Source organism: Aotus nancymaae, unplaced genomic scaffold (genome assembly GCF_030222135.1).
Source record: "Aotus nancymaae isolate 86718 unplaced genomic scaffold, 86718_ANA_hifiasm-v0.15.2.pri h1tg000076l, whole genome shotgun sequence".
NCBI classification, from domain to species: Eukaryota; Metazoa; Chordata; class Mammalia; order Primates; family Aotidae; genus Aotus; species Aotus nancymaae.
The window spans coordinates 6,227,136-6,245,587 of record NW_026988491.1 but is presented as its reverse complement, the minus strand read 5'-3'; the positions used below and the strand labels follow the sequence as shown (position 1 = coordinate 6,245,587).

The window sequence follows — 18,452 nt, the reverse complement described above, 5'->3', positions numbered from 1 at the left end:
CATCCAACTGGTAGGCAGTAGGTCCAATCCAGTCAATCCCCCCTAGTCTTTTAAAAGATTAGGAACCTAGCTTGAGGGTTGTTCTTTTTTATTTATTTTATTTTTTGTAGAGTCGGAGTCTCAACTCTCTCGCCCAGGCTGGAGTGCAGTGGCTCACTGCAACCTCTTGTCTTCTGGGTTCAAGCATTTCTCCTGCCTCAGCCTCCCGAGTAGCTGGGACTACAGGCATACGCCGCCATGCCCTACTAATTCGTTTTGTGTTTTAGTAGAGACGGAGTTTCACTGTATTGGCCAGCCTGGCCTCAAAACTCCTGAGCTCAGTCAGTCCACCTGTCCTGGCCTCCCAAAGTGCTAGGATTACAGATGTGAGCCAGAGGATTCTTCTTTTTTTTTTGCGTCAGAGTCTTTCTCTGTCACCCAGACTGGAGTGCAATGGTGCGATCCCAATTCACTGCAACCTCTGCCTCTTGGGTTCAAGCAATTCTCCTGCCTCAGCCTCCTGAATAGTTGGGATTACAGGTGCCCGTCACCATGCCCAGCTAATTTTTGTATTTTTAGTAGAGATGGGGTTTCACCATGTTGGCCAGGCTCTTCTTGAACTCCCGACCTTGTGATCTGCCTGCCTCGGCCTCCCAAAGTGCTGGAATTACAGGAGTGAGCCACCTCACCCAGCCATTAATTCTTACTATTAACTTCCAGATCAGCAAAACTGTACAGTGAAGCTGGAAAACTTCCAGGTAACATTAAGACTACTCAGCAGCATGCCTTTTCTGCTCAATAGGTGTGCTTCCTCCTGGGATGGACTTGACTCATTTACAGGGAATATCTGGCCCTATCCTGGGTCAGCCCTTTTACCCTTTACCTGCTGCTAGTCACCCTCTCTTAAACCCTCGTCCTGGAACACCTCTGCATCTGGCAATGATGCAACAGCAGCTACAGCGCTCAGGTAGGTTCAGGAATGTGACAGGTGAGTTTGGGATGGACTTAAAGAATCTTGAAGCTTTTAGGACTAATTTCCAGTGGAGATGAATTAACATTGACATTTTCATTCATTAACTTTTTCTAAGTTTGGGGCAAGGGTGTAACCAGAGAATAAGATGAAGTAAATTGACCTCAATGCAATTTGGGATTACTGTTCCTGCAAAGTCAGTGGGGAAGAGCCAAGTGTGCTTTGGCTTTCTTTGTCCTTTGCCTCTTAGGAGACAGGGCTGAGAATCCTTCCATCAGACGTTCAGCATCGGGCCTGCCCAGGGTATATGCCCTCTCACCAGTTAATGTTGCTGCTTCTGTGATGTGGTTACTTGCCATGAGAAGTAGTGGTCATGTCATCCAGGATGAGTTTTCAGTACTGGTAGCTGAATAGCTCAGCTTTCCATGGTACTGTTTTCTGGCATCATCTAGAAAAAATCCTCTAGTAAAGACTCTCTTTGGATAGGGTTTGAATGAAGCAGGGTCTAATAAACTTCTTACCTTTTCATGCTGTGAATGATAACCCTTCTTATCTCCACAGTTTTGCATCCTCCAGGCTCTGGTTCCCAGGCAGCAGCTGTCAGTGTTCAAACAGCCCCTCAGAATGTGCCCAGCCGGTCAGGCCTGCCCCACATGCACTCCCAGCTGGAGCATCGCCCTACCCAGAGGAGCAGCTCCCCAGTAGGACTCGCCAAATGGTTTGGCTCAGATGTGCTACAGCAACCCCTGCCCTCCATGCCCACCAAAGTTATCAGTGTAGATGAATTGGAATACCGACAGTGAGCTGGGCAGGCAGACTCAACTAAGCCCAGACCTGTGGTGGCACCCTGGGCAGGACTCTGCTTCCTCATCTCGGGTTGGTTTATGGGCTTTTACTTTGGAGCACTCTGTGTGAAGCTGCTTGGGGGAACCCATGCACCTGGCGTGATCCGCATTATGATGGAAGGATCTTAACCAGTCCAGTGGAGTGTACATTGTCTGAATACAGGATTCACAATGTTGTCAATCCTGGAAATGCTCTTTCTTTTTTGTAAGATATGTGAGTGAAGTGTTGGTGTCCTCACCAAGAGGTGGCACCTAAGGGTTCTGAGGAAATAAATGTATAGACCCTTATGTACAGACCTGTGTATAAACAACTTTTGTACATACATATAGCTTTTTTGAACTTATACAGCTGTACATAAAAGTAGCTGATATTAGTTAAGCCTGTGTCAACAGTCTGGATTTTTTTCACTTGTACATTTGGGATTTTCTTTTGGTTGATTAAAATTGCATATGCTAAGTGTGTGTATGAAGTAAACTGGCATTGTTGTGTTTATTTCCTCTCTGAAACCCTTCCTAATTTTGTTTGTTTGGAGACAGGGTCTCACTCTGTGTTGCCCAGGCTAGAGTACAGTGGTGCAATCACGGCTCACTGCCGCCTCAACCTCCTGGGCTCAAGCCATCCTCTTACCTCAGCCTTCCTAGTGGATGGAACTACAGGCCACACCACTAACTTTTTCCTTATTTTTTGTAGAGGCAGGATCTCGCTATGTAGCCCAGGCTGGCCTTCTTAATTTCTAACCAGCTGAGCCATGCTCAGTATGTTCCTTGAGGGCAGTGATCTGAAGTTTAAATTTTTCTTTAAAACCTATGGAAACTGACCAGGGCACAGTGGCTCACTCCTGTAATCCCAGCACTTTGGGAGGCCGAGGTGGGCAGATCACGAGGTCAAGAGATAGAGACCATCCTGGCCAACATGGTGAAACCTCATCTCTACTAAAACAATACAAAAGTTAGCCGGGTGTAGTGGCGCGTGCCTGTATTCCCAGCTACTCGGGAGGCTGAGGCAGGAGAATTGCTTGAACCTGGGAGGCAGAGGTTGCAGTGAGCCAAGATCGTACCACTGCACTCCAAACTGGCACCTGGTGACAGAGCAAGACTGTCTCAAAAAAAAAAAACCCCACAACCTATGGAAACTGAACTATATCTTGATTTAGGAGGAAGAAGCGATGGCCTTTTTCTTGAGCCTTAAAGACCCCGATGGGTCAGTTTAGACTGGACTGACCCTCTAAGTAGGTAGCCTTATGGCTAACACCAGGATATCTATAGTGTAATTTCCAAGATTAAACCAACCTAGTGAAAACAATTTATTAGGGAATCACCTATTACATATGGTAGTTTCTCTGTAACAAATCATGTTTACTGGGGCATCCTGTTTCTGTAAGCTCAGAGTTCTGATTCAACCCACTGGAATCTAAGAATTTCCCTTAAGACTCATGTATTAATTGACTCCTTGTGTTCTGTATCACATTCCTTAGCTCACAATTGTTTTATTATCCACCTTAACTATTAGTATATACACAGCATTGGAGGATAAAGATTTTATAGAATACAGGAGGGTCCTGAGTCCCCTTTACTAAAGTTTTTCAGTCCTGCTATGAGGTGATGATACTTATTTTCTATGCTACTCAAGTTGGTTTACCAGAGTTCTAGGTATTTGTCCATTTAGGACTATAAAAGCTTCTGACTCCATGCTAAAGGGTAAAATAGGGAGATAAAGGTCAAGGTGGTTGGATTTTTTTACTACAAGGGTAGTAGAGTCTTGAGCAGCCCGAGTCTTGAGTGTTAGGGGTATTGATTATAAGCCTGGAACTGCCTATCCTGCCCTCTATTGCAGGAATACAAGAAAGCAGATCATCTTTCAGCAACACCTGGCTTTGTGGATTATGCATGAGGTCTCTTCCTGGTACCTTCAACCTCATTAGTATTCACTTCATATGATTCCTCAGCTTCAGAAATAAACACTATAGACACTATGTTTAGAATTTCTGGCAAATCCTTTCTGGTTTCCACAGGTGAAAACTGGAAAGCAGTCCCAAGTGTCAATGGCAGAACACAGATGCCTGAATCCAGTTCCATCTTTCCCGTGTATCTTCCACTTACCTGCCCCTTCATGTTGAACCAACGTTAATAGGTGCAAGGTAAGGAGGACTGGGTTAAACCTGCTAGTAAAGGCTTCCTTTTCAGGCTAGAAGCTAGTAGGATGGAAACAAACAGGTACTATGCAAAGGGCAAAGCCATTAGCTGGTTTTGGCAAAATGGAGTCAGAAGGAAATAAGGGAGTGTTGCTAAGAGTATCAGCAGAAGCTGACATACAGGTTTTAGCAGAAGTATTTTGGTAAACACAAGGACTAGAGGAAGCAGGGGTGGGGGATGGAGACAAAAGAGACGTTAATGCAGTCTTCAAGGAGCTAAGAACTTGATATAGGATAAGGGCAGAGAGGAAGGGATATCTTTGGAAAAACTTTTGATGTCTTGCAGGCACGAGATGAGTTTAGAAGTAATCAGTGCTGGAAGGATGTGCAAAATAAAAGTTAAGAGAAGCTAAGGATATAGAAGGCATCCTGAAAGTAACAGCTGAGGGCCACAAAGCATATCATGGAAAATCTGTTAAGCAGGGGAGGTCAGATAGGAGAGAAAAGAATATTCTCTCCCAAAAGAAACAGTTAAATAGTCTTTGGGAGGTCAGTGGTAAAAAGAAGTGGGAATGAAGTGAACAGAGTACAGCTAGGCCTTCCCCTAGGAGGTAGCTACTGTTTTTGTTGTTTTTGAGATGGAGTCTCGCTCTGTTGTGCCCAGGCTGGAGTGCAGTGGCACAATCTCGGCTCACTGCATCCTCCGCCTCCAGGGTTCAAGTGATTCTCCTGCCTCAGCCTCCCAAGTAGCTGGGATTACAGCTGCCTGCCACCATGCCCAGCTAATTTTTTAATTTTAGTAGAGATGAGGTTTCACCATATTGGCCAGGCTGATCTTGAACTCTCAACCTCAGGTTGTCCACCCACCTTGGCCTCCCAAAGTGCTGGGATTACAGGCTAAGCCATGGTGCCCAACCTGCTTCTGAGTGTTTCAGAAGCCAGACTCTATTAAGGAAGGGAAGCATGAGGTCCACTGGCCCTTCTTTGTGAACTATGAGCATAAACACAAACCAAGAATGAGGATAACTTACAGGGATAAACTCTGGTAACTTACAGGGTTAAACTCTGGTTCTTCAATAATTCTATTCCCTTTACCAACAACTGATTAAAAAATAGGTGACCCAATTTTAGGCCACGAGACAAGGACAAACTGGCTGGGTGGCTGCTGGGAAACAGTTTCCCAAAAAGGTAAGATGAAGTTTCCTTCCATTTCAGCTGGTTAAATTAGTGCTTTCTGCTAAATGCAGCTAAACGCATTGGATCTGTTTACTTGTAATAAAGTCAGGAAAGAAACAACATGGAATATATAAAACCACAGGAAATTCAAATCATGCTATGACAGCCAAACCAGTAAAGTCTTAGAGTTCGTGAGGAGCCTTTAGCTATACCTCCACAGTGGCCGTACCCCAGGCAGCATTCCCAACACCAAACTGTAACCCTCTCCCAGAACTGCCAAGTCTAAACCCACCAGAGAAAGGGAAAGGTAGGGTAATCCTCTCCTCAAGGAGACCAGGGGGCCCTGGATCAAGCCACGAGGAGAGTGCTAAATGATAGAGACAAGGTCTATTCACAGCACATCCTGAGGCCTTGGATGAACTGGATTTCGGCAACCTTCCCTCCTCAACATCCTGGCAGAGCTAAATGCTTGCTCAATGAAAGTGAATTTTGGCAAGGAGTCCCGAGAAACCTAGTATGTTCTGGCTGGAGAACAAACCTTCCTGGAAATCCCATAGCTCAGAAAGCCTATTCCCCTGCAGGGTTGGCACAGGCTATAGATCATGGCCTGTATCATGAATGCACCAGTGGTATCAAGACCTATATTCTGAAAATTAACTAGCATACCAGGCTTCAGGGGCTTATTTTCTGGGTCTGGGGACAGTGCTAAGCCCAAGCTCCAGGAAGACTATCAAAGGGAAATGACTTATTAGGGCAGCAGGAAGAACAACCATTGGACAGAGGCTGATGTAGATAATCCCACAATGTGATCCTTCACAACCTGCTGTAAAAGCTTTAGCTTACCTTATTTGAAGAAATAATCAAATTCTGTCTTGCTGCAAACCTATTCTCCTTCCTGATTTTCTATCATCTCTGCTGTCCATACTGAAATAATGTTTGACTTCTCTTCTTCCCAAGAGCAAGTTAGTTACCAAGTTTAAGATTTCTCCTCCATACCTATATGCCCACACCCTCGCTTCTAAGATGCTCATGTTCTTTATTAATTATTTAATTTTTAGTTTTTGGAGACAGGGTCTCACTCTGTCACCCAGGCTGGAGTGCAGTGGCCCATCTTAGCTCACTGCAGCCCGGACCTCCCAGGCTCAAGCAATCCTCCCACCTCAGCCTCCCAAATAGCTGGGACTACAGGCACATGCTACCATGCCCAGCTGATTTTTTAAATTTTTTGTAGAGACTGGGCCTCGATCTGTTGCCCAGGCTGATCTCAAACTCCTAAGCTCAGGCGATCTTCCTGCCTTGGCCTCCCAAAATGCTGGGATTACAGGTGTGACCCACTGGGCCCAGCCTCCTCTGCCCATATTCTTACTAACTCACCACACCAAGATTTTTATCAATCAATTTCATGTAACCAGAGCAATCACCTTAAATTCCTATATTCCTAGCCCTCCAAATATCTGATTATGTCCTTAGTATCTAGTAGTCCTGACACCAACCCTCCTCCTAACCTCCCATCTCCATACATATACGAACATGCAAACCTGCTTGGATCACACCAGCTGCCTCACTTACAACGTTCTGCCTTCATGCCATCACCCAAGTTACTGGGTGAGGCCAGGACTGCCATGGAGATTCAAGCAGAAAGGCTGGGTTATGGGAAAGAAGGCATTTGGTCGCCCAGTTGGCAGCATAGTTTAGCTCAACAGTCAGCCCAACACCGATGATGTACAGCTGTGCTTTGCATAGGGCAGACAGCCCAGTAAAGGAAAAAGGTTCAGTGCAACAAAAGGCAACAGTCATTGAGTACTTATACATCAAATACTGTGCTAAGCAATGTGTAAGTACCATCTAAAGCAAATGCTATTACTATCCCCATGTTACATGAGGAAACGGGCTCATAAAGGTTGAGTAATTTGTTCAGGGCTCCACAGCTAAGTAGAGGTAAACCTGCAGTGTCACATCCTGATCTGCCTGGTCAGAGTACTTTATTACATGTTCTCCCAAAATAGGTCAGCCTTGCAGGGAGTATATCAGTTAACTTACATGAAGTCTTTCCTCTCTAGTATCACATGGGAAAGACCACTTGGAAGGATTGAAAGCCACATCTAGTTTGGAAGAGTTTCCCATAAGTAAACATCAAATAAGATGCCATGTATCATATTTTTATCCATTTCACATTCAAGACCAAGTTCCTAAGGATCCCTTCTGTAGCTGCCTCACCGTATATGCCCTTCCTCATTCAGCCCATCCCAAAACAAATTCTGACAATGACACATAAGCTGCATGTAGCTGACCAGCCTACCAGGTCTTTTATGTAGTTCAACATACAGAGTGACACCAAGGTAAGACAAATGAAGTTCCAGTTTGGGTGCCTCCATCTCCCTCCCCTGGATCCTGATCCAGTGACTGTCAAAGCCAGAAAGAACTGGGGTAGGGTGCTTGATCATGGGGAAGGCTGTTGTGGTTCACCCGGCAGATGGGAAAGGGGGAAGGTTTCACTTCTTCACAATTTGAATGACATCCTCATCCTCCAACGTATGGTCTTTACCCACTTTCTGAGGATTGTGTTTCACAGAGAGACCCCAGACCAGAGCACTGTATGGAAGGGAAAAAGAACAGTCAGTGTAAATAATAACCTAGCTTCTGCCCTATTTGCCTAGGTGCCACCCTTCTGCTCAGATTTAGTATCACAGTCTTAAGAACCATAGACCTACAAAAGTTTTATCTTCCCTAGCAGCATGAGACACTGAAGCCTTAACATAAGGCAGCAAAGACTTCTGGGAGTTGTGTGGTTCCTCTTATTGCAGAAAGTCAAAGATGAAAAACACGATTAGTATAAAGAGACTGGTTTAAAATTAAAAGAAAGCATGGATTTGTTATAGAGAAAGACCCTGAAAATTTCAGATTGATTCTTACAGATAAAATGTCAGTTATAGACTGTCAGAGAATACCTGTTTTTGCTGGGTTTACTGAAAACATCAGTGGATACTGACAAGAAGTTAGGGCCTCCCTCTTTAGCAATGCCAGGAAAATCTTCCTATCAAGAAACTTAATTGATAAGTCCTCCTGATTTACTGGAGTATGTGAAGGTAATTTATATCCATGGACCTCCAAATTTAACATGTTCTAGTGATGAAAACTGGTGAATAAAACACCGAGGCCTGCCTCACAGAGACTAAGAACTATATACCAAAGAGTAGAAAAGGTGGCCATATTGTTGTTATATTGTCACTGAGTCAAAACCTCTTTTAAAAACATTCCTAAAAGATACCACTTAATAAATGAGTATCAGGAACAAATACAATAATTAGTCAAACATAAAATTCTCAAATGCACTAACAAATAAATATATGTAGATAAATACAGGGTATCCATTTTGCTATCTTAAACTAGAAAACTAGTTTTTAGCAATCAGATGCAGTGCCTAAAGTGAAGTCAGGGCCTCTTACTTTATTAATAGCAGTGTAAACAGTTCAGCCTTTCTGGAAAGCAGTAAAGCAAAATGTATCAAAAGCCACACACAATCATTAATACTACTTCTAGAATAAAAAGGTTCATGAGAAACTGAAGTCTAACAAAAATAAGTAAATAAGAAGGGAAAGGTCTGCGATTGAAGACTAGAAAATAACACAAAGTAGGTACGGGCACAGCGGCTCATGCCTGTAATCCCAGCAGTTTGGGAGGCCAAGGCGGGAATACTGAGGTCAGGAGTTTGAGATGAGCCTGGCCAACATGGAGAAAACCTGTCTCTACTAAAAATACAAAAATTAGCCAGGCCCACGCCTGTAATGGTAAAGACCTGTAGTCTCAGCTATCCAGGTACTTTGGAGGCTGGGTCACAAGAACATGAACCCAGAAGTTGGAGGTTGGACCCTGCAATGGACTAAAATCGTGCCACTGCATTCCAGGACAACAGAACGAGACTCTGTCTCAAAAAAGAAAAAAAACACCTAAAGTAGCAAAAAATGGAAAATATGGTTATAAAAATGATATATATGAATCTTAGAACACAAAGCACAGAGTAAGGGATCAATGTGGTCAAGAACATGAAGGAAATGGAAAAGGGGTAAGTGTTGCTGAAAGTTTTCTGTTATTAAGAGAGTTGTACCAGCCTGGGCAACAAGGAGAAACACTAGCTCTACAAAAATACAAAAAATTAACCAAGCATGGTGGTGTGCACCTGTAGTACCAGCTATTTGAAAGGCTGAGGTGGGAGGATTGCTTGAGCCCAGGAGTTCCAGGCTGCAGTGAACCATGACTGCGACACTGGACGCCAGCCTGGGCAGCAACAGAATGAGACCCTATCTCAAAAAAAAAAAAAAGCAATCATTAAAGGGAAAAAAATTTAAAAGTACAATGGGGAGCAAGTAAAATCCTATTTGCTTCAATATGTTTCTTATCTGAGACATTTTTCTCTGCTTTTCAATTCCCTGGTAAAGTTCTGAAGGCTTTGAACAACATTTTGTCACCATAGAAGAAAAGAGCTATATATAAATCTACAAAGTTTGAAAAAGGACAGTGTTTAACTTTTTACAAAAGTCATCTTTACCAGTTAAAGTAACTGCCAAAGTATGTTTTGACTATAGTGGAAATTAGCACTTACATGTGGAATATAGTTGTTTTAGATATAAGGATCTGAAGGTCAATAAAAGACTTCACTTGGTACTCTTAGGATCAGAGACAAGTTTTGTTTTTTCTTTGGTTGGTTGGTTTTTTGAGGAAGGGTCTGGTCTGCTGCCCAGGCTAGAATATAGGGCATGATCATCATCACGGCTCACTATGGCCTCAAGCAATCTTCCTACCTCTGCCTCCTGAGTAGCTGGGACCACAGGTGCCTGGTACCATGTCTGGCTAATTTTCATTTTTGATATAGACAGGGGTCTCACTATATTGCCTAGTCTGATCTCAAACTCCTGGACTCAAGCAATCCTCCTGCCTTGGCCTCCCAAAGTGCTAGATTAAAGGCATGAACTACCACACCTAGTCCTATTGTCTTTTGTTTTTAACCTTTTTTTCTATTTAGGAAAAAAAGTGCAGCTTGCCGCCAATGCTAATTTAATTGTACATAAACAAACACGCTCTTTGAGGCTGGAACAAATCTGACTAATTTTCAATGTGAAAATAAAATAGAAAAACTTTCTTGGAGTTCTCTAAACAGAACTAACATCAGAATTATCTGCATCATCAGAATCATTTATTTTGGAAAAAACAGATTCATCAAATGAATCTTCAGCCAACAACTGTTGAAGAATGTTGACATTATGCATGAGAATGCTACGTTTTCTAGGATTTGACATTTTCAGCAATTGAGAATTACTATATTTTGTAAATAGAAATACCACTACTAAAACCAGAATGCTATAAATAGAATGATGGCTTTTGTTTCCAAAGTCAATATGCTGGAGTTAGGTGAAAAGAATAAAAGTTGCTGGGCATGGTGGCTCACACCTGTAATCCCAGCACTTTGGGAGGCTGAGGCAGGTGGATCATGAGGTCGAGTTCAAGACCAGCATGACCAACGTGATGAAACCCTGTTTCTATTTAAAAAACAAAACAACAAAAATTAGCCAGGCATTGTGGTACATCCCTGTAATCTCGGCTACTCAGGAGGCTGAGGCAGAACAACTGCTTGAACCCTGGAAGTGGAGGTTGCGGTGAGCCAAAATGACGCCACTGCACTCCAGAGCGAGACTCCGTCTCAAAAATAAATAAATGCAAGCTATTTCATGGCAAAGTTACCCTGCAAGAACTGCCAGCAAGTATTCCCAGGGCAAATGGGAAAAGGGTTAAAATAAATGGAATTGTCAGCTTGTAAACATGAAAAGAGCTATTCATAAATACTGTAATCCAATTAAACTATTTATTGTAAGATTAGGAGTGAAATGCTGAACTACTAGATTTTTTTTTAAAAAAAGTAAATAAATGGTCGGGTGCGGCGGCTCACACCTATAATCCCAGCACTTTGGGAGGCAGAGGCGGGTGGGTCACCTGAGGTCGGAAGTTTGAGACCAGCCTGACCAACATGGAGAAATCCCGTCTCTAACTAAAAATACAGAAAAAAATTAGCCAGGCCTGGTGGCAGGCACCTGTGATCCCAGCTACTCAGGAGGCTGAGGCAGAATTGCTTGAACCCGGGAGGTGGAGGATGCGGTGAGCTGAGATCATGCTATTGCACTCCAGCAGCCTGGGCAACAAGAGCTAAACTCTCTCCCCCAACCCTACCCCCACCAAAAAAGGTAAAGAGATTATAGATAATCATAGCTAGATTTCTCGTTGTTGAAAAGAAGTTAGTTAATAATAAGGAAGGCCGGGTACAGTGTCTCATGTCTGTAATCCCAGCACTTTGGAAAGGCAAAGGAGGAGGATCGCTTGAGCCCAGGAGTTTGAGACCAGTCAGGGCAACACAGAGAGACCCTGTTTCTACAAATAAAAAAAAAATTAGGTGGGCATGGTGGCACACACCTATGGTCTCATCTGAGCTACTCAGAAACTGAGGTAGGAGGATCGCTTGAGCCTGGGAAGTTGAGACTGCAGTGAGCTGTGACAGAGCCACTGCACTCCAGTCTGGGAGACAGAGACCCTGGTCTCAAAAGTAATACTAAGTCGGAAGGCTAAAATGAACCCTGTGGTACTGAACTAGAATCAGAGGTAACAGTATGGTTTTTTCCTAAAAACTCATGGATTTTAGGAAAGATGGATGGATAAATGGATAGTGAGGAATGATAAGACAGATACAGAAATACAGATGTGTATCTAAGCATCATTAGTAACCATACATATATTTCCTAACTTTATTTGCTGAGAGGGCCTACAGGTGATGATAACCTACTTACTAACAATGAGCACACTTAGCATCCACATCTTGAAAACTGGAGCTCCTTGGAGAAGTGACTAATTTTCAGGGCTGGTGCAGGCAAAAATCAATGTCAATTGGGAACATCTAAATGTTAACAGTACCAAAAAGTAAGGAAAGGCTGTACACTGGTGGCTTACGCCTGTAATCCTGCATTTTGGGAGGCAGGGACAGAAGGATCATTTGAGCCCAGGAGTTTGAGAAGCCTGGGCAACATAGCAAGACCCCATCTCTTAAAAAAATATATATGGCTCACGCGTATAATCCCAGCACTTTGGGAGGCCAAGGTAAGCGGATCACTGGAGCCCAGGCATTCAAGACCAGTCTGGGAAACACAGGTGGGACCCCACCTCTACCAAAAAAACCCACAAAAAACTAGCTGGGCATGGTGGTGCACACTTGTGGTTCCAGCTACTCAGGAGGCTGAGGCAGGCTGAGGTCTGAGCCCCTAAGATCAAGGCTGAAGTGTGCTGTGATCATGTCATTGCACTCTGGCCTGGGCAACAGCAAAAAAAAAAAGCAGCTTATCAAAAGAACAGAGGAGCCAACATGAAAGAGTTCTTAATGGCCAAAGCTTTGTAATAATTTGAGCAACAAAGTAATAATAATGTTAGATTACATCCTATAGAATAAAATAAATAACCAAGAGCTCAAACTGACAGGAATTATGAATTAAATAGAGAAGTGATAGCTCTAACACTCAATAATGTCCAATAAATAAATGTAAAAGAAAATAATCACCATTAGGTCGGGTGTGGTAGCTCATGCCTGTAATCCCAGCACTTTGGGAGGCCAAGGCAGGTGGATCACCTGAGGTCAGGAGTTTGAGACCAGCCTAGCCAACATGGTGAAACCCCATTTCTACTAAAAATACAAAAGTTAGCCAGGTATGGTGGCACACGCCTATAGTACCAGATAGGAGGCTGAGACAGGAGAATTGCTTCAACCTGGGAGGCAGAGGTTGCAGTGAGATGAGATTTTGCCACTGCACTCCAGCCTGGGGGAGAGAAAGAGACTCTGCCTCAAAAAAATAAAAAACACAAACACACTGTAACTATAAATGTCACAGACAAGCCTCACCAGTAGATGCTAATATCAGCAGGCAAAAATTTGAAGAGAAACAGGACTTTCATAGTCTCAAAAGTACCCCAAGATACTTACCAAATATGGAGAGAAAAATGGTACCTTCGCAGCAGAGAAAACCTCCCCATGCCAACTTAATCAAGTCATCAAGGTGAATATTATCATCAGTAAGGTATATCAACATCATGAATTTCATGTCACGATACACTGAGAACACATCATTATTTTTGTAGTATTCTTACCAAAAATGCATAATCTCATTTCAGTCATGAGAAAACACTGGACAAACTCAAAGTGAGGAACATTCAATAAAATAGTGAACACTTCAAAAGTGTCAAGGTCATCGATGACAGTGAAGGTCTAAGGAAATATTACTGGTAGACTAGAACACAAGAAGACTACAAAGAAAACAACTAGATGCTACAAAGGTTCTGGAATACAAAGCAGACAAAAGAAACAGTAGTAGAAAACAGAAGTAAAAGAAAAAGTAATAAAATTCAAATAAGGTCTATAGTTTAGTTAGTAACAGCATACCAATGCTTATTTCCTGTTTTGATAATTTTATAGTAATGTGAGCTGTTAACAGAAGTGGAGTGAGAGACAAAAGGAAACTACTATATTTGCAACTTTGCTATAAGTCTAAAATTAGTTCAAAATAAAAAATATGCTGGGCACAGTGGCTCACACCTGTAATCCTAAAACTTTGGGAGGCTGAAGAAGGTAGATCGATCGCTTGAGCTCAGGAATTCGAGACCAGCCTGGGAAACAAAGCAAGACCTTGTCTCTAATAAAAATTTTTTTTTAATTAGTCACCTGTAGTCCCAGCTACTCAGGAGGCTGAGGCAGGAGGGACTGCTTGAGCCCAGAAGACTGAGGCTGCGGTGAGCTATGATCGCACCACTCACTCCAGCCAGGGCAAGAGCAAGACCCCGTCTCAAAAATAATTTTTTTTTCCAGCCTGTGTCAGCAGTGAAAAATATAAGAGATTAGGGAGGTTTTGCCCATGCTTAAGGTTTAGAAGGTGGCTCAGCACCCAGTAGAGGCCAGTATGACCTAAGCAGGAATATCTGTGTTTGCCAAGAGGAGGATGAAATAATATGGAAAGGTCAGGCTGTTTGTATCATCAGACTTCCTGACCTAAAGGTTTCTAGAGCTCTTCCTGTTCTAATTAGGCATGGTTTTAAGAAGACACTGCAGAGTTCTAGCTAAGCACACAATTTCAGCAGCCTCCTTCCTACTTTCTTTGTAAAAATGTTATGCTAAGAATTACTAGTTAATAAAATTGGTAACTCATAGGAAAAAAGAGGGACCATATACCCATGATACTTACTATTTAAATTCTTTGATAAGATTTTTGTGAATCTTCATGCAGAAATCCTCCACTGTGGTCCTGGAGTAAGGAAGCACCACCGGGGATGTGTAATCTGGTAACTGGCCTTTGGGTTTGGTGTAACTAGAATAGAGAAGGCATTAAAGATTACCATTACCACCTTCTTAAGAGTATCTCATGTGTTGAATGTATACCAACCTCCATCACCCCTGACATCAGACTAGGACAACCTCCAACCTGAGGAGAAAAGTGTCCTCAACATGGCCTAGTAGATAATAGGAACCCAATTACTTGTCTTTCCAAAAAGAGCCAGATTTTTCTGCTCAGATGTACTTTATATAGTACAAAAAAGAAAAAAATTAAAAAAATTTTTTTTAAAAGCCAGATTTTGTTAATGAGCTCCAGAAAGTATCATTTTAGGACAGTCTGGTTTAATTCCTACAGCAACATTACCCTATCCACAAAGACTTACATTCTCACTAGTTTCAGATAGTCCCAGATCTTTTCCAATAGGTCATCAAAATTCCAACGGTGATGGGCAGAGATGGGTACACAGTGAGGCACCTTATAGATGATATCCAATTCCTCAATGGAGATTTGGTCAATCTTATTTAACACATAGATACAGGGGATATAAACTCTACAGAAGTTGAAGAAAAACAGGGTATTAGTCTGGAGTTGTTGATAAAACTGTCAGCCTGTAAAACAGCACACCCTTACCCAGACCCAACTGACGCTCTCGTAAGAGGGATCATAAGTAGCAGATCAGCCAGAAAAAGGAAAAAAAAAAAGTGAACTATGAATTGAAAAGTAACAAGTCAGGCCCTAGTACCAGCCATAAAGCTAATTGCTGGGAAAGCATGCTGCAGTGGAAAGAACACAAGCTTTGAAGTGTTCAGACTGATTCTAATCCCAGCTGTGTCATTTTCTAGACACAGCTGGCCCTCCATATATGCAGGTTTTGCATCTTTGAATTCAACTAACTGCAGATCAAAACCCACAGACACTGAGGGTCAGGGTCAGCTGTACTATACCATTTTATATAAGTGACTTGAGCATCTGCAGGTTTTATTATCTGCAGGGGGTCCTGGAAGCAGTCTTCATGGATATGAAGAGATGATGTTATGTGTCCCTGGGAAAGCCACTTAACCTCTGCGTCAGTTTCCTACAAGGCTGTTTTAAGGATATAATTTATAATATTTCATAGTGTTTAAAGACTAAAAAATAAATGTTTTAAACACAGCATGTACCAATGTCATATTCCTAGTGTCCAATCAATGACAGCTAAGGTTACTAATAATTAGGCAAGCCACAACTTCTCAGTTTAACTGCCTCACTTGTAAAATGCCTAACTGAAAACACTGGCTTCTGCTCGTTTTCAAATGAGGTGTAAATACATTCATCCAACATATAGGAACAAATGACTAAGTGAGCAACTAAAAACATTATATGCAAATGCTACAAGTAATTTTAACAGTGCTTTAACTTATTAAAGTCTAATATCAATGGGCTGGGCATAGTGGCTCATGCCTATAATCCCAACACTTTGGGAGGCCAAGGCCGGCAGATTGCTTAAGCTCAGGAGTTCAAGACCAGTCTTGGCAATGTGGTGAAACACCATATCTACAAAAAATACAAAATCAGCTGGACTTGGTGGCACACACCCATAGTCCCAGCTACTCAGGAGGCTGAGGTGGGAGGATGGATTGTGTCTGGGAATTCAAGGCTGCAGTGAGCCATGATCACACCACTGCACTCCAGCCTGGGTGACAGAGCAAGACTCCGTGTCAAAAAAAAAAAGGCCGGGCACAGTGGGTCACTCCTGTAATCCCAGCAGTGTGGGAGGCCGAGGTGGGTGGATCACCTGAGGTCAAGAGTTTGAAACCAGCCTGGTAAACATGGCAAAACCCCATCTCTACTAAAAATACAAAATATTAGCCAGGCGTGGTGGCAGGCACCTGTAATCCCAGCTACTTGGGAGGCTAAGGCAGGAGAATCACTTGAACCTGGGAGACGGAGGTTGCAGTTAGCCAAGATCACGCCATTGCACTCCAGCCTGGTTGACAGAGCAAACTCTATCTCAAAAAAAAAAAGATAGGAGCACAACTGGAGTTAGGATAAAATTCTGCCAACTTCAAGATGCAATATTCTTTCCATCACAAGGCTTCAAATTCAGTCAGGCACAGACTGCACACTCAGTCAGTACCTGTTTCCTTCCACCACATCAATGAGGTCATCAGCTGTAGCATCACTACGTAGAGTCACGTCAGCATTATGAATCTTGTATTCGGCCAGAATGCTTTTCACAGTTTCAGCATCCAGCTCACTCTGGGGGCACTGAAAGGGAACAGCAGATGACTAGTCAGCACAAAATTAAAAAAACAAAAACAGAAAAAAAAACAAAAAAACACCTCCCCAAATGTACCTATATCCATGTACCTGGAAAATTCTAGCTAAGATGCGAACTCATTACTAAAGACATCCCAGATGAGTGTCACTGACATTTAGTAGGAAATAAATGTCCAAACTCCAAGGAAAGTGTTACACACTGAACTGTGTTCCTCCTTCCCCCACCAAATAATAACCCCAGTATCTCCGAATGTGACTATATTTGGAGATAGTCTTTAAAGAGGTAATCAGATTAGAATGAGGTCATTAGGGTGGGGCCCTAATCCAATACTGGTGGTCCTAATAAGAAAAGCAGCTTAGAGGCCGGGCGCGGTGGCTCACACCTGTAATCCCAGCACTTTGAGAGGCCGAAGCGGGCGGATCACGAGGTCAAGAGATGGAGACCATCCTGGCCAACAGGATGAAACCCCGTCTCAATTTCTTTAAAAAATAAAAATAAAAAGGAGCTTAGGACAAAGACACACAGAGGAAGTCACCATATGAAGTCATATCTGGAAGCCAAGGAGGGAAGCCTGAGAAGAAACCAACACTGCCATCACCTTGATCTTAGACTTCCAATCTCCAGAATTATGAAACATAAATTTCTGTTGTTTAGCCACCTGATCTGTGGTACCTTATTACGGCACCTTGGCAAACTAACACAGAAATTAATCCTGAATGCCCAAACTCGAACAGTATGAAAGGATAATGGGAAAGATATTTTGGGCAAGACAGCTTAAACCTATCCCAGTCAAATAATCTGGGCTCTAGAGTGTTACATTTAGTAGGAAACTCTCAGTCCTCAATTCTCTGACGGAGAAGCAGCATTTGACAGAACTGGTCATTCCTATCTGAAATACTTTACTTGGCTTCCAGTATTACAAAGTCTTTCATTTTTCTTCTCTCTCTTTGTCTAAGAAGTCTTATTTCTTTGAGTATCTTTTCTTTTCTTTCTTTTTTTTGAGATGGAGTTTCGCTCTTGTTGCCCAGGCTGGAGTGCAATGGTGCGATCCCAGCTCACTGCAACCACTGCCTTGCGAGTTCAAGTGACTCTCCTGCTTCAGCCTCCCAAGTACCCGGGATTACAGGCGTGTGCCACCACACCTGGCTAATTTTTATATTTTTAGTAGAGACAGGGTTCTGCCATGTTGGCCAGGCTGGTCTCCAACTCCTGACCTCAGGTGATCTGCCCACCTGGGCCTCCCAAAGTGCTGGGATTACAGGCTTGTGAAGCCACTGCACCTAGCCGATTCTCTTTTCTTTTCTTTTTGCCGATTCTCTTTTCTATCTATACTCACTTGGTGATCTAAGCTAGGCCTATGACATTAAAGTTGATAATCACCAAATTTATATATCTAGCCTAGATAATTATTCATTCCTTCTTTTATTTTCTTATTTTTATAGAGATGGGGTCTCACTTTGTTGGCCAAGTTAGTCTTGAACTCCTGGACTCAAGTGATCCTCCTGCCTCGACCTTCCAAAGTGCTGGGATTATAGATGTACAGGTGTGAGACACTGTGCCTGGCCTACCTCACATGCCTTCTTGACAGAAACACCTGGATGTCTAACTGGCATCTAAAACTTAACATCCTGATCTTCTCCTTCCCTCCAAACCTATTCTACCAAAAGTCCTACCATTTTAGTAATAAGAGCTCATTTTTTTTTAGCTCAGGACAAAAAAAATGTGGCCAGGTATGGT

The 18,452-nt window shown here is 42.7% G+C and overlaps 2 protein-coding genes across 8 annotated transcripts in view; one reads left to right on the top strand and one right to left on the bottom strand.

The window, feature by feature from the left end:
• EIF4ENIF1 (eukaryotic translation initiation factor 4E nuclear import factor 1) overlaps positions 1–2,269 on the top strand; it is a 57,540-nt gene extending 55,271 nt beyond the window's left edge. For all 7 annotated transcript variants that reach the window (XM_021665666.2, XM_021665667.2, XM_021665669.2 and 4 more), the window contains 2 exons: positions 782–946; positions 1,511–2,269. In XM_021665666.2, coding sequence (XP_021521341.1) covers positions 782–946; positions 1,511–1,752 — 407 coding nt within the window. In that variant the 3' untranslated portion in view covers positions 1,753–2,269. The remainder of the gene's footprint in view (positions 1–781; positions 947–1,510) is intronic.
• A 5,116-nt stretch (positions 2,270–7,385) lies between these two features.
• The window catches only part of DRG1 (developmentally regulated GTP binding protein 1), a 37,050-nt gene continuing 25,983 nt past the window's right edge, over positions 7,386–18,452 (bottom strand). Inside the window, exons 6-9 of the mRNA XM_064367918.1 lie at positions 16,572–16,702; positions 14,838–15,005; positions 14,366–14,488; positions 7,386–7,694 (exon numbers count right to left, since the gene is read on the bottom strand). Of these exons, the coding sequence (XP_064223988.1) occupies positions 7,595–7,694; positions 14,366–14,488; positions 14,838–15,005; positions 16,572–16,702 (522 nt within the window). The 3' untranslated portion in view covers positions 7,386–7,594. The remainder of the gene's footprint in view (positions 7,695–14,365; positions 14,489–14,837; positions 15,006–16,571; positions 16,703–18,452) is intronic.